This window comes from Antennarius striatus, chromosome 12 (assembly GCF_040054535.1).
Source record: "Antennarius striatus isolate MH-2024 chromosome 12, ASM4005453v1, whole genome shotgun sequence".
In the NCBI taxonomy this organism is placed as follows: Eukaryota; Metazoa; Chordata; class Actinopteri; order Lophiiformes; family Antennariidae; genus Antennarius; species Antennarius striatus.
Window position 1 is genome coordinate 13,979,412 of NC_090787.1, and position 24,715 is coordinate 14,004,126.

General features: G+C 40.1%; 2 protein-coding genes across 3 annotated transcripts; both read left to right on the forward strand.

The window, feature by feature from the left end:
* The first annotated feature begins 1,504 nt into the window (after positions 1-1,504).
* hoxd3a (homeobox D3a) lies at positions 1,505-20,205 on the forward strand. 2 transcript variants are annotated; one of them, XM_068329708.1, is made up of 4 exons: positions 1,505-1,791; positions 16,148-16,207; positions 17,835-18,399; positions 18,529-20,205. In XM_068329708.1, exons 3-4 carry the CDS (start codon positions 17,937-17,939, stop codon positions 19,272-19,274), a joined length of 1,209 nt encoding a protein of 402 aa, XP_068185809.1. In that variant the 5' UTR covers positions 1,505-1,791; positions 16,148-16,207; positions 17,835-17,936; the 3' UTR covers positions 19,275-20,205. The 2 variants fall into 2 exon arrangements, with proteins under 2 accessions (XP_068185809.1, XP_068185810.1); XM_068329709.1 differs by having other exon boundaries at positions 1,508-1,791; positions 17,835-18,381.
* hoxd4a (homeobox D4a) lies at positions 7,025-9,225 on the forward strand. Its single transcript, XM_068329710.1, has 2 exons — positions 7,025-8,384; positions 8,762-9,225. The coding sequence occupies exons 1-2, from the start codon at positions 7,916-7,918 to the stop codon at positions 9,046-9,048; spliced, it is 756 nt and encodes a 251-aa protein (XP_068185811.1). The 5' UTR covers positions 7,025-7,915; the 3' UTR covers positions 9,049-9,225.
* Positions 20,206-24,715: the final 4,510 nt, after the last annotated feature.

Sequence of the window (24,715 nt, forward strand, 5' to 3'; positions counted from 1 at the left end):
CACCGCTTGGTACAATAAAATAAATTAGATCCTCAAAGCGTTTTTTGTTCCCCACAGGTCTTTTTGTTATGTCTGATATTTTGCTCTCCAACTTAGACCTTAGTATGACTTGATTTATATAAAGTGTGGATAATAAGCTAGAACGGTATATTTTCGATCCATCTCTATCGATCTAGATCTATTCCGGAACTAAAAAACGGTCTGTTTCATATTTTAAAACCACATATAAGGTATAATTTGATTTGCAAGCGCTCGTTATTTAGCTGAGCGGTGGCAGGCACCATTTGTTTTCCATAATCAAAGAGAAGGGCCAGGTTGAGCGCCTTGGCTTTCCATCATCCGTTTAGTCTCCTGCGAACTGATCCAACCACAGAACATGGAGCCATGCGCCCTATTCACCATCGGTGACCTCAAATATAAGACCAGAACATCATGTAAGAAGAATAACCCTGTGTTTCTGGCTCACAACAGACACACACACATACACACACTCAAAAACACACGCACACACACACAGCTTTAAGACAGGAAACCAGAGACCGGGCCATAGGCGACTATAAATCGCGCCGTGCTGACTCTGGCATGCCACCATGAACCAGAATGAGATTCCTTTTTGTATGATGTAGGCGCACACACGGACTGCTCTGCACTATTTCTCGTGGGTAAATAGTCAGAATATTTTCACGCACACAAAACTATTTCTCTCTATATTCTTTTAGATGTGTATGAACCAGAGCAGGGCTGTGGGAACGACCGCAGTCATTCACACAAAGACGCACAGAATCATTTTATATTTTATATTTTGTGTCCTCTTGTACAAAGGCTGCAACGATACAACTGACGCCGGTAATACTACACATACATGACACTATTAGTTATTATTGATCCTCATGAAATAGCATATTTAATCATGTGACTTCATCGTGTGACACGTGACAACAGTTGGTGTTTAGGCCATTTACTAAATCTGGAAGGATTGAAAGAAAGGAACATTAAACTTCTCCTTTCATTAGTGAAAAAACATTGATGCAAAAACCAGCGTGGTTTTTTACAAATTATTTTATTATTATTGTTATTTTGTATTTAACATTTAAATATTGTGAATCTGTTACAGAACAAAACAAACATTTGTCTCATTATTATGACTGCCTGACCCATGAAGAAAAAAAAAGTTTTTTAATATTAAAATGTAGGCTGTATTCAAGGCCTGCTAAATAATTTGTGGTGAAGTGAAATCTTCAAGGCCAGTCTAACTCTCTTGCACTTCAACATTATGGGGCTGAGCGATGGAAACAAAAAGCAGGGGAGGGGGGGGGAAGCGTCGTTTCTCTCCATGACATGGAGGGGCTTCTGCTATTATGCGCAAAGATGGGGAGAATTGCTGCAGTCGAAAATCCTTTTTGTGAGAGGAGAATTTACAACTTGGTAATAGACCTTTTTATGTGCCTCCATCGCCTGTCATTGGATGCCACTGGTCATGTGTGAGAGGGAAACGTCTTCATGGCTCTTTTCCTGATTTCCCAGGCGATGTTTTCCCACTGCATTCTGAGTCTATGGCGATCAAACCGATACGCCTCGATCTGCTTTCCTAAAACCTACATTGGTTTCATAAACGTTTGATCTGCGCACATTTGCGCACACACTGCGCGGCTCAATCTGCCGGAAGACGAGGAGCGTTTCAACTTTCTCCATATCCGACTTCTTCATTCTCATTGGCTCCTCGCAGTTTTATCTAAATGCTCAGCATGTGTAAGCCTCAAAGAATAAACATGGATTACCTCCCGGATATAGGTAAGATTTCTGTCTGATGAAGCTGATGGGATTTATTTACTGTTGGTTGTGTGTGTCTGCATGTGATGTTTGACAGCTTCCTGTTTCATTAGTCATGTAAATTAGCGGCTGGGTAATAGCTGGTGGGTAGTTTCAGATGCTACAGGGTGTACTGAAATAAATACTAGTAACAGTATGAGTGAACATATTCCTCCTCTACTATGTGTCAAGATTCAAAGAAAAATATGTTTAAATATAAAATTCCCAAAATGATTTAATTGATCTCGGAAATGTACATACTGTTGTTAATGCATTTTAAGATCATACTTGCTTGTATTTTTCACTGATGATGTTTACTACACATTATTTTTAATGCAGCAATTTACCCACTATCTAAAAGAGAGGGTTTAATTCACTGAAACAAACATTCTCGATTTCGTTTTCAGCATAAAGCAGCTCCTAAACCTCCTTTTATTTGTCATCTTCTCAGATATAATCGTTGGGCTGAATTATATTATGTTGTGTCACTATTAATTAAAATGTGGCCTTGTCAGGGTTGGGGTTTTTTTTTAACCACAAACTGATGAAACGCTGCACTTAAATCGGCACATTCTAAATGTATTTTTCTGACTTCTACGTATTGAAAATATGGCAGAAGAAGTTTAGTGTTCATAGCTGCGTTCAGCTGCCTGGAGATGGGGCCAACTGAACAAAGACAGTATTTCACTGTGGCCTGACAGGCAGCTGCGAAAGTATTTAGAGCCTTACTGCAATGCGGCAAAATGGACCCTGGAAGGCAGGCGCAAGCTGAAGCCTGACAGAATGTTGGTGCTGCCTAATCTGACACTGTGCATATCTCACATAATTCCTGCATGCGTCTGTTCATCTAATTATGCAGAACCTGTAGAATCTGATCTTAGCGCACGCCCTGTACATATTTGAACACATAGTAGTTTCTATATTAATAGATGTGGTTTCCCTTTCCAACCTTATATACGCCCCCCCTACCCTCCACACACACACACACACACACACACACACACACACACACACACACACACACACACACACACACACACACACACACACACACACACACACACACACACACACACACACACACACACACACACATTTATTCCCTGAATGAGGTTTTGAATGAATGAATCAATGGATCAATGAATGGATAAAATCAATCAATCACAGAATGAAATACGTTTTCATAGTTGTGACGAAATACGAGGCCTTTTCATTCTCATGGTTCGTCCAATATGAAAAGTAACGGGTACAATATGTACATTCTGTTTTTCCCCTTTTTAGTTGATGCTGTTGTATTGTCTGACAAATAATAACAAATAACATCTAATGTAAAACCAGCCCAAATTCACGTGACGTCGGTTCTTATTCAGTACACAAAAATCCAAAAATCAGTTAATATAAGACTGTAAAATGATACCATTCGTTCATTTTTGTATATTATCTTTGGGAATATTCTTTTAAGAAATTCACCAGGACTCATTCGCCACAACACATCTTGTACTTGATTCTACTAGTGCTTAAATAAACTCATTTGCATTTGTACATTCTCTTCCGCTCCTATAGTTTCCTGACAAATGAAATAGGATTAAAAAAATTAACAGCACAGGCAATGATCGACATTTTTTGCAGCGGAAAAGGAGGAGGTCTTTCAGCTACCAGCAGGAGGCGCTGTTGTCCAACAGTCGGTCCCTCTGTCCTCATCCAGGGCTCTCGTTCCGACGGCCTCCTGAGCTCGGTGATTGGTTTAGGCACGTGGTCACGTGACGAGGTTCGCTTCAGAAACTGGTTTGGGGGAATTAAACATCCATTACATAATAACCTGATCTGACCTGTTGCATTTGGGACAGTGTGTTTTTGTGTGCTAAACGGTTTAACAACAACAACAACAAAAAAATCAATTAAATGACAGCAAAAAAATTAAACTGGTGTACAACTTTTACCACACTTTCAAATATATACAGGGATTTTCTTAAACGTCACTACAATTGGGAATCCTCTGATTTCATGCCAGTCATACCTGCTCTGAACTAGCAGCCAGCGTCCTTCAGCATCTTCAGTCCACAGGATGCGTTTGGACGGAGAGGAGGGGCAGAAGCGCTATGCGCTCTGGGATTGGTCCGGATGAAAGAATGACATCAGGCTTATTGTGTGGGATTCACTGGGGAGAAAATGAATTTGACCGAAGTTAAGTCTTTTTTCCCCCCACACTTTTGGGACTTTACAGACTTCATTTAACTTATATGTTTCATTCATCTTTATACGCCATGTGTATTAAAAAAAATCTTGAATTAAATTACTTGAGACTGGGTTGTAGATTATTAATATAAATTGTCAAGGTCCCAGACTTCTGTTTGTTCAAGCACTGCATTAGTAACTAATAGCCTCGGTCTGGTGTGAAAACAACTACAAGTTCACAGCTTCCTCTTTCCTGTGACTTTTTCCTGAGTGCACATCTGTCTAATCTGCGTTATTGAGTAAGTGCAACTTTGAGGGTTATTTATGAACCTGTGCGCCGTTGTGACTGGCTGTGAGGAAGCACGTGATGCCATTAAAGTTTGTTTTATGACCCGGGACTTGACAAGCTAAAATATAATTCTCATTGTGTATAAGTAAGACCGTCCAGATGGGTTGGAATAGAGCTTCATTTGGCAGGGACATGTTCCAGGCTGACTTTTCATCCTGCGCGGTCGTGTTGTGTCCACGGTGCGCCATGTGTTGCGGTCTCTGCGGTAAGCTGTGTTTTATCATTATACTCGTGGTATGGGCGTGTGATGTCACACGCACAATTCTCAGACTGTACTATTTCCTGCCTCTCTCAGCAGCCATAGTGCGAGTTGAGAACAAACAGAGATGGTTAGATGATGATGCGCTGCTGCGAGGAAATGGTGTTTAATCTCATTACTGTGCTTCTTTTCAGTTCGAACCTTTTACGACTCAATCGATGCTTTGTTGGATGGTAAATTTTCAGTTGTTAATCTGCTTCACTGTTGTAATATTTAGCTGCTTGATAGCATTTGGAATATTAACTCAACTGACGCTGGAAAGTCAATCCGTAATCACCAGTTTTGTTTTTTTGTTTTTTTGTGTGCGTTTTTTGTTTTGATGCTTTTTTCTTTTTTAAATTTTTTTTAACTTTCCGAATAAGTTTGTGAACTTTCTCTGGGGCCTGATTAAAACATTGTAGGACTGATCTGCAAGTTCTACAGTTATATGTTTCATAATTATCTGTTTATTTATGCGACATAATAGACTAGAACACAATTGGAAAATTAAAAGCTTTTAATTTATATTTAAAAAATATTTTTTACTTGTTATTGCTGTTTGTCTGCTGCTTTATTCAGTATAGGCCCAAATGTTCCTCTGCAGGCCTTTAAGTGACAGAATTTGAATCCTTTAAAATCGACTATATTAATTCATATTTAATAAACGACATGGAAATAATTTAAAAACGACTTAATCTTTTATTTTCTGTCTCTTGCGTTTTAATCTTGTATCTCTAAAACTCTGCCCGGGTAGGCCTCGTGTTTTCTGTTGCTGTCAGGCGTTCATTTGGATTTATTTTATTTTATTTTATTTTTAGCAGAAGCCTTTATTAGTAAGGAACTAGAGTCGAGCTCAACTGGTTGGCCTTTGGTTTAACACAAGCTGTCAGGAAACGCTGACTTTATCATTCTTTTGTTGAGAATCTCGGCTTTGACCCGTCTGAAGGACGAGCAGAGAAGGTGAAAGACAGGTCAGCCTGTCTAACGGATAGCTGCTGAAAAGGGACGTGCAAGAACCATTTTTTTCCTGCAGATGTTATCATTTATTTTAAGCTGCTGTTGAGAAGAATAGTCAAAGCTGTCTCTTTAAACTTCGATGAAAATTTGCAGATTAAAGCCTGGATGGGATCTCCATCTCTTTCACGTCAGATTGACACCTCGTTTTCATGCGTCAGTTTTATTTGTCTTTTTCTTTATTATAAGTTTTAACTTAACAAAATGAATCATGGTGGAAATGCTAATGTGCCCAACATTTAAGTATTGATTAACCTAAACGACTTAAGAGGCACCATCCGGTTAAAATCATCCTCACATCTTATTTCTCATTGAGGATGAAAACATGGAGCATTTATTCATGTCAGTCTTCCAGCTTTATCAGAACTGACCCCAGTGTTGTATAATATCTGAAACAAGTGAAGATGTCACAAATTTATATTTGAATACAGGTTTAAATATTTATCATATACTTTTTAAGTGGCCTTGTGTGATCGAAATGAGATATTTTCTCACTTTGGTTATTTTTTGGAACACATTTTTAACCATTCAGGGATTTAATTCATCGGTCAAGATGTTACAGAAGGAGTTGCAGCAGCCGTCAAGTGGTTTTGTTAATGGCTGACGGGTAATTTTGTTAACTTCTGCGCCCTTTGAGCTGTCACTTGGACAGAAAATAATTGAACTTTTTGGATAAGTTTGTAAATGATTCGGTTTGACCTACGTGGCCTCAGGCATCATTTTGCGCGTTGTGTTGATGAGGGTCTCTATATGAGACAGACTCCAGCGACCGTCTTCACTGCTTTATTTTATGTCTCACTAGAAAATAGAAAAGTTAGTTGTATTACTTAAATAGAATTTGGACCACATTGACCTCCTGGAAAGAATCTTAGCTTGACCGGAGGTACCGGTTCCTGCTTTGGTTCTGTGTCTTCTCCTGCGTTCACAGACAGGAATGTCCTGGTCAGGGAGCCTGGAGGCTTACAGTTTTCTGTTTAGAAGCAGCTATACACACACCTGACTTTTAAAATCAGTTTTGTTTCAATCTAGTGTCATAAACGTTGCTTGAACCTCCACAATCATGGATATTCTGGTCCTAAAGGATGGAATTAAATGAAGAAATCAAACCAAAATTGAAAGACTGCTCATAGACACAAACTGCTGAGATAAAAGTAGGCTGAAGACAATAAGACACTTTAACATATTAACCTGTTATACCCAGTCTGTGACGTGTGTGTTTTATTTCCTTTCACAGTCCTATATGATTTGTGATCTGTGATGTTTCTGACACGTCATTGATTTATTTGTTGAATAAAAATAAGGCTATGTTTATGGATAAAAAAAAAGGGCAGTGTTGCTTGCCGTCGTCTATATATACCCTGTAGAACCGAATTTGTGTGATGAAACCATAGTCACAGATTCGATTCTAGGGGAGTATATGGTCGATGAAAAAACTTCAACTTATTCACTGATTTCCATCTTATGCTGGGCCTCACGCTGTCAGATGCTACAGTGACAGTGTCACGTTATGAACTCTGACAAAAGGCTTCCTAGTAAGGGCTCCAGGGCATGTTAGAACTTGTTAGGCTTAGAGGGAATCTGCAAAATGTCTCACATGAAATAAACGTAATTATAAAGGATTCCGTATTTCTATTTAGTCCAACGTGTTGGAACGACACACCAGAACGGATTTACTAAAATAAACGAAGCCAACGCGCAGCCCAGCTGTAGCTTCACCCTCCTGTGAGTCGTTTGTGCTTCTACATTATTGATTCCCAGAGGCTGCTGCTGCTGGCCAATAGGCTCCTAAGACTTTTTCTTTTTTTTTCTTCTTTTTTTTTTTCAAGAGGATGGGAGCAGATGAAGTGATGAGATTCATGTAACTTTTGGATGACCCCTTCTTGACAAAGACAGTCTCCATCAATTGTCCTCGCTGCTTTTATGCCATGGGGCTTTTTGTATCTTTTGTTGGTTTCTCTGTTGAACACCGTGCCTTCAAGTAAGACCTTAGAACCCGATGTATTTTATATCTATTTGATAAAACGCCCTATGAACGGTCAGTATTTCTTATTTCATGTTTTTAGGATTTTAAAATTAAACATTGAAGTATTTTTTAACCACAATAATGTATTTTTTATTTTCCCAACATGTATTTTTTTATTATTCAATGTGCACATATTGTTTAGAGCAATATGTGTTTTTACCCACCACAATATTTGGTCTAATTGAAGTCAGATGAAATTGCTTTTAGTTGTATGTTTACGCGTTTATAGCCAAGCATCACCTCTATTGGCCGATCTGGTCACATGGTTCGCCAACTTTATTCAGTTGACACAAAGTAGGAGGGCTTTATGGAGGGAGGAAAAAAAGACAACTCGAGAAAAATTAGTATTTTCTACCTTCAGAAATTAATGGCCATGAGTTCGTATATGGTGAACTCTAAGTATGTGGATCCCAAATTTCCTCCCTGCGAGGAATATTCACAAAATAATTATATATCTGAGCAGGGCTCGGACTACTACAGTCCATCGCAGGACACTGACTTTCAACATCCAGGGAACTACCCACGGTCAAACTACACGGAGCAGCCCTACAGCTGCACCGCTGTGCAGGACTCCACAGTGCAGCCACGGGGTCATGTGCACGAGCGATCCGGCCATTCGAGCCCCTTTAGCGCACAGACTGAGCATGGGGGCCCGGTCCAAGTGGCCGGACCACGGACTTGTGGACAACAGCAAAACACAAAGAACCAAAATGGAATACAAACCAAGCAGCCTGCAGTAGTTTACCCCTGGATGAAGAAAGTCCACGTAACTACCGGTAAGATTACCACTTCTTTCTCTCACGGATCAGCTGAGATCTGTACTTTAGGAATCGTTCAGTGTAATATTTATGGGAGTCTTTGAAAGGCCTCCCCAATTACACAAGTCATAAATTTTTATAGCTCGGGAAATAGGCCGCTAGGTGAGCGCCTGAAAACTCCTGAATACACATATGACCGGTTGTAATGATGCCCAAATCTGCAGCAAATGCGTAAATTCAGGTTAATTTTCTTTATTTCCTTTCATCTTTTTTTTTTTTTTTTTTTGCAAATGTATTCAAAGTTTAATCGCCGGAACAGAGAGCGAGACTCTTCTTTTTTTTTTTTATACCTGCATTGACCACATTGGTGACTTTTTCTATTTGCTTTCTCTCAGTGAATCCGGATTACACAGGACCTGAGCCCAAACGATCCAGAACAGCTTACACCCGGCAGCAGGTTTTGGAGCTTGAAAAAGAGTTTCATTTCAACAGATATCTGACCAGGCGACGACGGATTGAGATTGCCCACACGCTTTGTCTCTCCGAAAGGCAGATCAAAATCTGGTTTCAGAACAGAAGGATGAAATGGAAGAAGGATCACAAACTGCCTAACACCAAGGGAAGATCTGCACCGGTCTCCAGCATTCAGAGGGATAACCAGACTGATATAACATCATTATGAGGAAGCCCATTCAGAGATAAACTGTACATAAAAAAGACAAAGGTTGCTTATGTCTTTTGCATGGACCGAAATCGTTTTTAGTCTTTTATTATTTAATAAATTTGACCCCAGCGTTGTTGCTTTAGGACTGAGTCAGAAAATCAATCAGACTTGGGGTTTGAGGGGTTTTGAAGTTGAGCCTCTATCCTGTTTTTATTTCTCTAAGAAACTCAAAAACACTTCAAAAAACTTTACTGTTTTTCTTTTTGTTTTTTCTTTTGTTTTTTTTTTGTTTGTTTTTTTCTTTTCTCTTTTGCAGAGGGGGCTCGATGCCCCCACTGAGGACATTTAATGAACACCCTCGGCTGATTCCATGTGTTTGAACAAAGTGTTTCTGCTTCTCTCACGTGGATCCGCGATGGTTGAACGAATTAATTCCTGCATTCAGAACAGTCTTTCGTTGAAATTACACAGAGGATATTTCAACTTTTATCCTGTAGAAACTTCTCATTAAACGCACAATATATAAATATATATATAGATATATACTTGAAAGAAACATTATTTCCATAGAGCACGCCGAACATAACCTTCAATCGGAAGTTCCACAAATCTCGTGAATCTTTCAGATCTTTGTGACTCGTATGTTTTAACTTATTTTGTACTATAAAAAACTTACATTTCTTAACCTAAATATTATTTCCAAAAACAAGACATTCCTGTGAGCGTACTATTCTGAGTGCCCTTATAAATCTCTCATGACGTGTGTAAACAGTGTACATTTTCAGAAGCTGTCGTGCCATTTGAATCTCTAATATGAAAAGATCATTTGTTTCTGCATGGCATTGGATTGATATTATTGGATGTTTCTCATCGGAAAAATCCAGAATATTTAGGAGCATAAATGTTTATTTTTCTTAATATGATTTTACTTAATTATTTATTTGTTAAAAACGTGTACATTTTCGTATAGCACACAAACAATTCTAATTAAAAGTATTCGTTCCAACTTTTAATAATCTAAAAAATATGTTTGAAACTCTTGTGCGTTATTAGCATGGCTTCTGCAAAAAGTTTTAGTCGTAGTTCATGTGGGAATCTTAGTTTTCCTTTCCATGGAGCTGACCGAGGGGGCTTTCACGTCACGTTTTAAGACAGATATTTCTTGTTTTATACCGTCATTGTCTTCGGACAAAAAGCCCAGAAGCTCTCCCAGTTTCTAGGAGGTCTTCTTTCTGAAGTCTTCACGATGAGAAGCCTGAAAAGGTATTTCAACCGAAGGTCGACAAAGCAGCAGTGGCAGGTTCATCCAGGGGACACATTTCAGCCGCAAGGACTGACCCCAGCACCCCTGACCCGTCGGACAAGCTGCATTTTCTCTTCCAGGCGCTGTTCGCTTTGGTTAGGAGCGCTTTTCCACTCATAAAAAGCCAAAGCATTCAATCAAGAGTCAGTGTGTGAATTCAATTTACACCAGTTTTAACAGTATTTATATCAGGCGAAGCCCCCATAATGGTTCTGATTTGTGCATTTGTCTCCTCATGTTAATATGCAATTTTTTTACTTTTATTTTTGTACATGCTTTTTACCTTGTATTGTGCATTGAGATGCGAGACCTATATTGGAAAAAAAAATAAAGATTTCTATGGATGATGCATTCACGGCCACTTTGTCTCGACACCTTTAATTTCTCAACTCCAGAAATATTTTGGTTGTGAAAAAAATGTATTTTCCCGGCCTCGTTGAGATATTAAATTTTCTCTTGGACTAATTTCTCAACGTCTTTTTTAAAATTTTCATTCTATGGGGTTTGTTGGTGCCGGCCGCTTTGCACCATTCACAAAAGGATCACATTTGGTGGGAAACTGTTTTTCCACCCGCAGCCTCCTTTTGCAGGACGCAAATGCACCAAATGTTCACTGCATTGGCAAAATCAGCCTCGTCGTTCTCGTCAAGCATGAATTCGACGACTCGGCATCAAAATGTGTAACATGTGTCGTGAATGTCTTTAAAAGCAAATAACCAAAAGGATTTCCCCCCCAAATAAATCTTAAATTCCATTCCCGGGGTCTTATGTGAAGGAGCCATTCAAGATGAATTTATACAATTAAAGAATGAGATTTTTAAAAAATGTATTTTCCAAAATAGTTCTTAAATAAGTTTTGGACGTAAAATAAACCCCCAGATGAGATGTCCTGGCATAATAGATTCAAAAAACTCTCACAGATGGATCTCCAAAACAGGCTTACCTCACATTTATCAGAAAACACTTAACACCCATAATAAACAACCCACCCGGCCTAGATTTGATATTCAACCGCTTGGTGCATCACGAATGATGCCTTTATTGAATATGACCCACTCCGATAACACTGACCCCCCCCCCCCGACCCTCCACGCTGCTGAATCAGTCGTGATACAAACAGAAGTGGTCATAAACAGACATATGGTTTGACAATCTTCATCCTCTCATCGGTCCTGTCACCCCCAGTGACCACTGTCTGATGCCCCCCTGAGCGCTCACACGCTCTTGTGGTTGTGTGTGCGTAAAAATACAAGTGTGTGTCGTTTGGATTCAGAAAGAAACTGAGACCAAGTGATACCAATCCACCATCCTGCCATAAATGATCTGATCTGCACATAAAGATGGTGAAGGGTGAGAGGGAGGGTGATAGGATAGAAGTGTGTGTGTGTGTGTGTGTGTGTGTGTGTGTGTGTGTGTGTGTGTGTGTGTGTGTGTGTGTGTGTGTGTGTGTGTGTGTGTGTGTGTATTGTGTGGTGGGGGGTGAGGGGGGGGTGATGTCACAATTGGACAACTAATCTACCTACCAAACACACACTACATCCATAAAGACTCATCCTTGAAAGTTTTTCCAAACCTGAGTTCTTTTTGAACTCTTCTTATCAAAGCATGAAATAAAACACAACATCTTCGTCCTCCAGCAATTATCAGGTCAGATCAGCCTACTACTACACCGTACAGTGTGTAGCCACACTGACCTACATGTCTGAGCAGCAATAAATGGGAGCCAAAGGCAGTGCCATTTTCAATGACACATACACCCAGTGCAGGAATATAACGTCGTCCCTCTCCATCCGGCCATATTTGATTTCCAGCTGTTTTCGCAGAAGCCTCTCCGAGCCAGACAGCCCCCCTAAGATATATTAAAGTGCGCCGTCTGCATTCACAGATATAATCCAGAGACTATACCACTCCGCTCTCTATTCTAGACCACGTGATTGTCTAAATAATTAATGCAGCACGTCCCCCTAGAAACACGGCGTCGTCATTAATCGCAAGGACTCTATCAGACTTGAAAACTGAAGAGAACCCCAAGAAAATAATATCCGATACCAGGCGCAACCATAGCCCCGCACTTTAGCGACACATCCGAACCGATGGATGCTTGGGTAGGTAAATATTTGAGCATTTTTCATGTTGCCCGAGCTGGTAAATGACGATATCAAATGTCGTGATATTTGATAAATCGCGCCCTTTAATGTATGCGCTGTGAGCAGAATTGTAGCTGTGGTTGGTGTTACGCGTCTTCTTTTTTTTTATTAAGTATGTTGGAAATGGTAGAATTTTGATGCTTGATGATTTACGCATTTCTATTGAAAGGGATTGATAGCATAAATGATAAAAACTAAAGGGCAGTGACATGTATTTATGGTTGCTCGCTCTGAATAAATGCTCTTTCAGACACAGTGTGGCCCCTCCACACTGAGCTGATTTCAATCAGTCTTTACTCGGACACAGATTCTGATGTTTTCTATAGATATATCTATTTTACAATAAGACACATTATTAAAAATTACACAATTATTCATTTTGTTTCCTGAGGGAAAATCTAGATTTATAATCCAAATTTTCTGCGTAATGAAACAACCTATTTCTTTTTTTTCCCCCTTTTTTTTGCGTCCGAACGCGGAAGATTTCTTCTGTTTTTATTGTTAGTGAGGGGATGATTTGACGATTTGGATTCCCATAGAAGTCGTGGAACTTTAGACAGGGCTGAAAGATCTGCCTCCTTGTAAATCATTCTCAGTAATTCCTAAAAGGGCGAGAGGCTGTTGGGGGCCGGGCGAAAACTGTAAATCTTTCACTTTTATTACCCTCTGAACATATGCTGCGACGTTACCGGTCCTGCACCTCTGCTTCTCCACAGCAAAGATAACCCAGCTCTCAACCAGCCGACGCTCCTCTCGGCTCCAAAAACCATCCTCCAGCATTCCATTTGGTCTTTTTTTTTTTTTTGGAAAATACACTTACTTACCGCTTATTTAATGGTGTTATAGATTTCTAGTTGTGATTTATGAAAACCAGGCAGTACACACGTCCTTCCAACCAACTCTTTGTGTTTCAATATGTCAGACAGAGACAACAAACAAAAGAAGATAATGGGGTTTATTTGAATACAATGCTGTTCCAGCTAGAAGGGGGAAAAAAAATCCCTTTTATCCCATAATTCATTGTAAAAAGATGCACATTCAATTTCATAGAAGTGAGGACGTCGTTATAAAGTGTATCTTATATAATAGTAACCAAGAGCGCATAGGTTTATGGTGCATTGAGGACCCACGTCACGCGTTTTGCTGCGGTTTGTGTGCAATTTCTTCGAAATTTACAATCGAGGAAAAACAACAGAAACATGTGGAATTACAAAACAGTTGTAATTTATGAAATGCGAAGAAATTGGTGAAAACAAACCACACAAACCACACTGCACCAGATATTCTGAAACTCCAGCCTTGATATGACATGAGCATGTGTAAATATTTACCACTGATATCTCGACTGGAGCGTTTTATCGTTTTTAAATGGTGATGCACAGGGGAGCTGCATTGGCCGCAAAATTCAGAAGGAGATGAAAAGAAATAGGCAGAGGAACATTTCACACAGTTCAGATGAGGGAATAAACGCCACCCTTCATCAAATGGATTGGTGAGGTAAGGCTTGCTTGAAGAAGAGAACAATCACGTGAACAAATATGCTTGTATCTTATAAGGCAGAGCCTTTATTTGTCATCACTAAGCTTCCGAAACACCAAAAAATCCAAAGTTACCTCCAAATCTGCACAGGGCCTATCCTGATCTGAATTCCTGTATATTTCACTTCGTGATTGATTGCCAGGGATTTTTTTTTTCTGGAATAAGGATACCTTCGCTTTTTATTGGTAGCTGAATGCGAGTCCTTCCATTCTTTCGGGAATACTGTCTCTACTGGTATATGGAAATGTCTGAAAAACAGCAAGATCAGGTTTAGGACAGCATTGTCTACAGACAAAGGGTGAAGGATTTATTCTAGAGACTGCGTGGAAAGGAGACTGAGAGGGAAATTGGTTTATGATAAATTGATTCACAGGTAAGAAAACGCATGGCAGAAAGCAACCTTTAACCACGGGTTAATATAATGCAAGGAAATATGTATGATTTATTCCACTCAAGGAGGCGATGCTTGTTAATGTCGCTCTCACCAGCGACCATGAGGATATGGAGACCACAGCTTCCTCCTCCAGCGTAGATTCATATATAAATATATATTTTTGGAGAGCGCTTGTTCAAACATTATCGACAGATTGAGTCTGAGCTTCCCTGCGAGTTTCAGCTGATTTCACGTTTCGTGGAAAACCGGCTCGGGGGATGAAGTAGGAGAGGAACTTTTCTTTTTGACTGTTGGATCGTAAATCACATTAATTTGTTGTCTTATCGCCACAGTGGCGTTTGAGGTGATTTATGTGGTTTCAACTATATGGCTTTGTTAACCTGCAACGTTATATTATACATTAATTCATATTCGGTGTTTTAAAGGATTACGGACCAACGAAAAGGCGAATACGCACATTTTCCTATATACGTTGCTTGTATTTTGTTCTTTGTAGCTCCTCTGGATGTGGCTTCTCCTTTTTTGGTGCTGGGAATAAAATGAGGCCTGAATCTGAGAGATAATAAAAAAAATCTTAAATTTCAGTTGAACATTCTGCATTTTTATCACAATCTACTGACATATTATCGATTATTAACTGTTTAACAGATGAATTTATGGCGCTACATCTTTAAAACATTGCAGCCCCATTGTGCGTCTTTGCAGGATGGCTGCTGAATTTCTGCAGATATGTGCAAAAATCAACAACTGTGTTTAGCAATTTGCAATATCTATTTTTTTTTCATGAAAACTTAACATTGCATTTATCAAAACCACTACATTATAATGTTGTAACACTTTTTAAAAATCAATTATACATTTTACGCACAATATGAATAGAATTTGAAGGACTATCCAGGACAAACGACGAGCTGGGTTAATAACACTCGCCATTTGAGTCCGGCCCATTGTGTGGACCAAACTTACCGTAACAACGCGTAGGCGAAAAACACTGCTGTCTGAAAAGAGGACCATGTCTGCTACTAGTAGCCCAGTGTGCTTAAAAGCACTTCAGACGTTGATTATCGACCAGCATGAACAAATATTCCACATCGGAGAAATCTGAACTCCATGATCAACTATCCTCGAACATACGCAGAGATTTCAACGTGAATGAAAACCATTAAATTATTAAATATTCCCAGGACGAATGTCTTCTTTCTTGCCGTCGGTCGAACATCTGTGTTTCACTGGGCGCTGAAAAACTGCTTTGAATTAAGTTGAGACTTGGGTCTTTTTGAAGCCAAACTCCTCGTTGTTCATTAAACTTTGACTTAATGCTAAATGACCCAAAGGTCACCTAAAAAGCTTATGACTGCTAAATATTTGGGCTTGCTCTTTGTGTAAAAGTGCACGTCTAAGACTTTTCTCTGTTGGGTATTTCAGTCAGAAACGGTCATGTGATCAGTGTCTTATAATTCATTAGGCAAAAATGAATAAAATAAATAAAGAAAAATATAACTTGGGCTGGACAAACTTGAATTATTTTCTTACATTGAATTCTATAATGAAAATAAATTGCAGTTTTATGTGCTTATATATTTATTTTATTTTATAAGCCTATTCCAAATATTTTAATAAACCGAATTTTTTTAAATTCCTTGTGAAATATGTGCATCGAATTTCAGTCGGATTGTGACTGGAATTTAAAAATAAAAATATGTGATGTGAAAACAAAACCTCTTTCTCTTGCAGGTCGAGTTGGAGGCAGTGATGAATGCGTGAGGGATATAAAACAGATTTGCGCACAATTCGGTGAGTAACATATTTTACTGAAGGGAGTGGACAGCGCAACCAGCTGCTAACAAGGTGAAAGGGTGATTTGTTATTAGGCTACATATTAACGCTCACAGGAGTTTCACAGGAGGCTTAAATCAAGAAAACAGACATGAGGGATGACTTTTGCTCGGCCTATACGTGTAAGTATTTGCGCAGGTCAGATTCCCACCATGCCCAGTTTTCAACAACGCCACACAAGAAGAGCCGCACCTTTTATACTAATCATCCACAGAATAAAAAGCGTCAAATATGCACCAATCACGGTTCCATTCGTTCAAATATTATTGGAGGGAGAAAAAAAAAGGAAAAATATTTAAAAATATCACCACCTCTTCACATGAATCCCACAACTTAACCAGGCTACACGATGCGTCTTCGCCAAATATTCCCTGTCTTTCTCTAACCAGATAAATATTTCCAGTGTTTCTCGTCGCTGTTTGGCCGCAGACTCGCTCTTAGCAAGAATGGAAGGACCGCTTATAAACGAGCCTGTGTATGCCAGCAGTTGCCGAGTATGAAATTCTTTCTCTTGCCTTCCTCCTACGCTTAGTTTTACACTTCTGAGGGTTGCTGGTCTAGAGGAGTGTTTTGCTTTTCATTCCTCTCTGAGGCCGTTTACAACCATAACATTTGTGGTCATAAATTTTGCCGCGGTCCACACTGACAGGTGCAATTGTTATGCACGGCGCAGGCTGCACCTCCTGGAGCCACCAACATACAGTACAGGGCCCTCCAATGGTAGTGTTCCATTTTATCTGACGCGCGTTTTATTTTTAAACTCTTAAAACAATTTTTGATGCTGTCAAAAAAAAAAAATATTCACCAACAAATGTTTCAATTTTATTTATTTTTCGAATTAAAGCTAAAATTTCCATGACTGGATCAGATGTATATACAACCAATAGCAGCCAAAATATGTGAGACGAGACAAGAATAAATGCTAATGAAATATCATATTTAACTTAGACCTCCACCCATCAAAACTCCCTCCCTCACTCCACCCCCTTCTCTCTCACACCACATACACACACACACACACACACACACACACACACACACACACACACACACACACACACACACACACACACACACACACACACACACACACACACACACACACACTTTTTTATATTAACATTAATAAAACAAAACAATGTGGAGGAGATTAATATTGAGCGTCTTAAGCATGTGATCCACACGCATGCGCACGGCCTTGGAGTGCTATATTTCTCCTACAGGGAACAATACATGACGGCCTTTGTCAGGCCTTGTGATTAGTGAAAAGGGTATTGTGTGCTTGTGTGTCAAATGCTGATTCAGCTCACTTCTGAGGGACTCCTAAAGCCTCCCAGAGGGTCCTTTTGGCCCAAGTTAAACTTTAACTGTTTTGTGTGGGATTGCAGTCTCTGTTACACACAATGCAGATACTGTTGGCAATTTATAAAGTAAGAAGTGGGGGTTTTCCTGGTTTTATATTTATTTTTGTACATCCATATTCAATGATCATCAGGCTAGTTTTAGGACAGAAATAGATCACAAGGTTTCCTCAGTCATTTGTGTCCAAATGAGTCTGACATATTTTATTTATTTTATTTTATAGGTCACAGACCGGAGCAACATTGGGAAACTCCAATCACGTGAATAAACAACATCCATGCCATTGGATAGAATTGCACTGGCTTATTGGCTTTGAATTAATAAAATGCAGAAAGCAACATATTACGATAACGCTGGACTTTTTGGAGGCTACACCTACCCCAAACCAGACTCTTACAACTATGGACCCGCTCACCAGTCCTATCCCACTGCAAGCCTGGACAGTGACTACCAGAGTTCAGTGTGTCCCATCCAGACCTCCACTGTCAGGCCGTCAGCACTCAAAGACAGCGATCTAAATGGAGACTGCATGAGGCAGAGTGGCAGTCAAACCAACAGCAGCAATCAGGCCACGAATATTGTGGAGCAGCAGGCACCTCCGCTGTCCGCATCCTCCCCCAGCTCCAACAGCTCCGCATCCCAGAAGAAGAAATCCCCGTCCAACAGTGCTTCCAACAGCACCACACCGGCCCTCACTAAACAGATATTCCCCTGGATGAAGGAGACCCGACAGAACGCAAAGCAGAAGAACAACAACTGCACCGCTGCAGGTAGAGACCACGATGGAGGTGTGTGTGTGTGTGTATGTGTATGTGTGTGTGCATGTCTAAATGTTAAAATAGGGAAAGGGATGGGATTTATGATTTCATCGTTATTAAAATGTGTTAACATCAGATGATGTTGTGGGTTCTTCACAGGTGGAGAGGTGAGCGATGAGAAGAGCCCACCGGGACCAGCCTCCAAACGCGTCAGAACTGCTTACACCAGCGCGCAGCTCGTGGAGCTGGAGAAAGAGTTTCACTTTAACCGCTACCTTTGTCGCCCACGGAGAGTGGAGATGGCAAATTTATTGAATCTCACCGAGCGCCAGATAAAAATCTGGTTTCAGAACAGGAGGATGAAATACAAAAAGGACCAGAAGTCTAAGGGGCTTGCGCACTCTCCGCTGGGGCACTCCCCGGATAGAAGCCCGCCGCTGAGTGGCCCCAATCACATTGGATACAGCGGCCAGCTCCAAAATGGCCTCAACTATGACGCGCCCTCCCCACCGTCGTTCGTCAAACCCCAGCAAAACATGTACGGTTTGGCTGCGTACACGGCACCCTTGGGTGGCTGCATCCCGCAACAAAAGAGATACCCTGGCTCCGAGTACGAACACCACGGCATGCAGAGCAACGGGGGCTTTGCCAACGCCAATTTGCAAGGCAGCCCAGTTTATGTGGGTGGGAATTTTGTTGATTCCATGCCAGCCTCGGGCCCCATGTTCAACCTCGGCCATCTTCCCCACCCGTCATCCACCAGTGTGGACTACAGCTGTGCCGCTCAGATCCCAGGAAACCATCACCATGGACCCTGTGATCCCCATCCCACATACACAGACCTCACCTCTCACCAAGCGTCTCAGGGAAGGATTCAGGAAGCGCCTAAACTCACGCATTTGTAATATGTGATTCCCATGTGTGTGTGTGTTTGTGTGTGTGTGTGTGTGTGTGTGTGTGTGTCTGTGTGTGTGTGTGTGCGCGTGCCTGCGTGCGTGCGTGCGTATGTGTGCCCAAATTATGTTGCGCTCTTTTTATTACCTCACTAGTCTAATAACTACTCTCCAAGCGAGTTGTGTGTATTATTACAGTATTATTGATATTACTATTAATGCTATTGTGTAATTATTTTCTAAATGCTACAGCTATGTCCATTTTTCTTGAATATTTGGGGATGCAAAAGGCAGATTAGCCTGGTTGTCAGTCGTTCTTTTTTTAAGTGCAATGCGCATTTTGACTAAATATTTCATGCCGTTACTTGAAGGTAAGTCTTGTAGATCACGAAAGTAGAAGCGCATCATTAGAGAAAAAGGAATTTTAGGGAAATTTTCGTCTGTTTGTCAGGATCTCATTCTCCTCACAGGCATCGTATTTATTTATTTCGTATTATTTCGCATATCCTTCGCATAGCGCATATTTATTATTTAACAAATTTTGTATTGCACATTATTTATCGTTTATGCGAGTATTTATAAATGTGATTTTTCTAAGATTGGACAGATCAGTGCACTTGGAAGTGTTGGCAAAACAGGGTTTGGAAAAATACTATGGCTCGCAGTGTATTGTTGACAAGGAGCATTTCTCATTGTAAATCTGGTATAAATGGGGCATTTTATAGTGTATAAGCATCACTATATGTCCATGGTTAATCTTGTGTCAAAAATGAAGCAAAACGTAGACTATCGAAGTATGAAATATTAAACACACCAGCATGTCATTTCGTGTAGTCATTGCTATTTTTTTTTGTCTTCCATTGTTATTATATAAGTTGCCATAAATTTATGAAACCCTAATGATATCGAAATGTTATATTTTATTGTGTTAAACATTTTGTAAATAAAGTGCTCAAACTTGTATTTGGTTGCATTTTGTTGAGATACAGAGAAAAGAAAGAACAAAAAAAAAACCCCACGTCCTCGTCATCCACTATTTTAAATGATTTGAATTCCTCATCGCTGCTGCTTGTGAAACTGTCACAACTGGGGAGCCTTATTGACTCCACAGCTACTGTACTGTCCAAGTAGGGAGAGCCGATCAATAATTAGACACCAGCATCTGAGACTCACCGTGCGTCTCTATGCTTCCAATGCAAAGCGCTTTTCACCGGAATAAAAGACTCCTGGCTTTATTGATGTTTTATTGGAGGTGGGGGGGGGGGAGTGGGTCTGTGGGCACCATTGCATCTCCAACACGTCACTTATCATTTTTTAGACTCGGCCACATGATTAGCTTCCCATCTGCTGAGACAAGAGAATAAGCTTCATTTTCCTATAGACCAAACCGTAATGACTGGCTGTCTAATTGATTGGTACACACCGAGGCTCATCTTCAGCATCATTTTTCATAAATTGGCGAAGTCAAAGCATAGAAACGCTTCCTATCACGGCGGAGCAGATTAGTGACAATAAAAACCAGAAGAAAATGCAAGCTTTGATGGTGGAAATGATGAAAATATGTGCATGCAAATCGAATGTGTTTGCATGTGTGTGTGTGTGCATGTGTGTGTGTGTGTGTGCGTGTGTGTGTGTGTGTGTGTGTGTGTGTGTGTGTGTGTGTGTGTGTGTGTGTGTGTGTGAGAGAGAGAGAGAGAGAGAGAGAGAGAGAGAGAGGGAGCAGTTCATCCTTTATTGCTCATGGAGAGCCATTTCAAAGCTCATTAATCAAAAACTCGTCGCTTTCAGACTCCTCGCTGATCCCCCTCCTCGTGAACAAAGCATTTGCATTCCAAATCCAACCGAGCAGCCCCATCTTTAATGGCGGTTGAGAGTTTGGGGGGGGAAGAAGACCACTGTGTTCATATTTACTGAAATGATACATCTTCAGATTTAAGAGAGAACCAAAGGCAAATTACCCTCCTGTCAGAAAACAGTGATTTTCAGTCCCGCAGTAACAGAGGCCCCAAAAAGTTTCAGCCAGTTGACAGAATGCGACCCAAGTATATCTCAAAGCCTCCACTGACAGAGCTGAGCTGCTGACTTCATCAGGTTTCATTTGTGGATTTTAGCCACGAACTTCTACAAATCTACACACTACAAATCACTCAGTATTCACTGATATGGAGGGCATTTCAGCCCTGGGTGGGCTCTTACTGTAACACCCCTACTGCAGCCTTCTGCACCACATAAGCATTTTATTGACTTTTTATTTATACCATCTTATAGGACACATGAACTACATAAAATTGAATGTAATTGATTAATATAATAATAAGATATAATACTGTGTAGTCAATTATTTAGCATTTGGTGATTGCATGATTGTATTTTTGATTGGCAGTCCATTGGAAAACAAGATTAAAAACTCCTCCCTGATATGATAATATCTAGATTTAGTTTTTAAACATGAAAATATTAACAAATATTTATATATTCGTAAGGCATGATGAAGAGGTTGTGCAATGAGTAAAACTGCAGCCATCTCAGATGGAGAAGTCCTCATCTCGCTGCTACAGCATGAAACGCATTTTCAAATTCTATTATGCGTCAGACTCTAATTGGCCGTGGGTGTAACTGAGATCAAGTTCAACAGTCTGCTTTGCAAACAGGAAGCTTGACCCTAACTGGACACAGCAGCATCTTTCCCTTGGCTGGAGTTGTGCAGAAGGAAACCAAAGATTTGGATAAAAAAAACCCAAACAACTAGGTGCAGACATTAAGATTAAAGATTAAACGACACTTTAAACAGTCTTACGCTGTTATTCATGTGTGTATTTAACAGCTGGAAATTGCCTGTTTATTTTCTCTTTATTTTTCACTTGCATTCCTTATAACCCAATAGATTTATCCTGAATAGACAAATAAACGACATCCATTAATACGCAGCTCGCCCTTCACCCCAAAGCAGCTTTTGTTGGGGTAAACTGTGAGACAACGGGCTCCTTCTGCGCTTCTGATTGGATGAGAGCAGGACAGACCCCGCCTACTCAGCGGAGGGTAATATTTACATACTGGGAAGAAGCCCTACTGTAGGCTAACTACTAATGAGAACAAGAGGTTCTAACAGGACAACCTACTGGAGACAGTCGGCTGTGAATCAAAACTTTGTGATATTTTTGTTGTCTCCAACTGATGGACAGAGAGATGCTGGACCTCCGGGACGCATGCGTCTTTTTTTATTATTAGTGAAGTAGATCAGTCGAGGAACGGTCATGCTGCTTTCAACATTTTATTATAACCCCGATAGGATACATGAAGAAAAAGATACTCTAATTTCAAAATAAATTGCGCGTATAATTCAATATTGCATTATATTTCGCGATGGCTCCTTCTTCTCAGCGGTTATAGAGTGACACGAGTAGGAAGATAGCGTTTATAAAACGGGCTTTCATTCACATGGCGCGTTTTATTAGCGAATGAAGTCACTGTGGATTATCACAGGATCAAGAAAAAGAAGATAGAAGACAAAGGATTTCCATCTCCATAGAACCTGACACAGAACAGGAGGAGAGAACCGCTGGAACCGGATTCAGGATGGAAGAGAAGCGCGGAGCGAGTCAGGGCGCACGGAGGTCCGCTTCGGTTTTCTCGGCATCCCTCAAGTAATTTCCTTCCTGGATCAATGATTGTGGGTGACGAGAAACTTTGGCCATCATTTGAAACGACTTCTTGTAAAAAGCAGGATTTATTGTTGTTGTTGTTGACTTTTAATGTTCACGTTTGTAAAGTTTAAATCCACTCTGAGCAGCTAATGCGCAGCAGATAGCTGATATACTACAAGCTGCTGTTTCAGCTTGATTAGTTTAAAGTTTTTTGTGCGATGAGCATGTCAAGGTAAAGTTATCACGTTATTAGTTGGAATAGTAAAAGTTTAGACTTAACTTGTTTTATTCAGTGTGGAAAAACAAAAGCTGCCAATATCAAGTAGAACTTCTGTTGTCAGTTTGTTGCCTTCTAGGAATATGTCCAAGGAAAACATTTGAGTGTTGTTGTTATTTCAATAAAGAACATAATTTGTTTTAAAATGATGTGTGTTGTCATCTAATTTCCATTCATTCACTATTTTCTTCATTTGTACAAAATATGCAAATTTTTAAAATTTTTTGATAAATAACAAAAGGTTTTCACATCCAATATTTTTTTACCCTCAGTGCAGAGGTTTATTTGTGGGGACGTTTATTAAGATGTTGGTTTCCAACACAAGGACAAAGACACCTGCCATGAATCTCACACGCCGTCACCATCACTAAGTCCTGACAGAGGATGTGAACTTTAGAGGACACCACTGTCAGAAGTCCTTCCTATTCCCTTCCTCACACAGCACAGAGGGTAGATGACTGATTGGGGGAGGCAGGCTCTCTTCCTGGTGGGGGCATCTGGGTTGTTTGCCATCTTTTAATGTCTTCTCTGCATTCAAAGAAAAGGAATAAACAACTCCCTCTTGAAAAAGCAAAATTCAGTATCTGCATTTATGTGAAATTCACCAACATTTAAAAGGTCACTTTAGGCTTTATTGCTTAGACTGTTTTAATGTCAAATATTTCACAGATATTTAGATATATTTTTTAAATCTGCATGAGTGAAAAAAACCCAACATTGTTCTTTTGCAGATACTGCACAATTGGGTTACATCACATGGGAATGTTCTGTATGGGACACAGTCTCATGTATTATGGTATTATGCATATTGATTTGGGTGGGAGGAAGCAAAGCAACCAATAACATTTTCACTTAATCATTACATTATTGTTTAGTGACCAAATACGCAGCGGGGAAGAGTCTGAAATAACACTGAATGTGATACACTGAAAAGCTGTTCACTGACCTTTGGCTGATCCATATTTTCCACTAAATATTTGCACTTCCTCGATTTCATCCGCTACACTGCCCTCCTGCTAATTGCCCCTGTGGCTAAAGGATACATCCAGTTAAATATAGATGGTCCTGTGTCTACATAGCCGCAGGAAAATGTGTTCCTGAATTCATAGAGAATGTGCAAAATAATCAGAACCTCGATGACAAATGACCTTTGATTAGACACAGATCCAAACAGAGATAGATCTTTTGTTTTAGTAAACAGTTTATTTGTTCCTTGTTTAGACTCGCTGATTCATTCGACACTTAAACGGTGATAAACCTGAAAACAAACGGCTACAGTGTGACTGCAGCTGAAGAGCATCTTTTTGATCAGCCATGTCTTGCAAACACTGAAGTGTGGATTTATGGCAGCTTTTTTTGGTGATATTAATGTAACTGTAACTATAACAGATGACTCTCTCCCCTGGGCAGGATTTTGAGGCCAAAAAGGCTCTTTTCCTCCTTCATCGTGTGAAAGATAGCTCACTGATGTGAGGAAACTTGAAGTAACTCATGGATTACCTGAGCCTTGACTGCTCTGGTAGTTTCAAAAA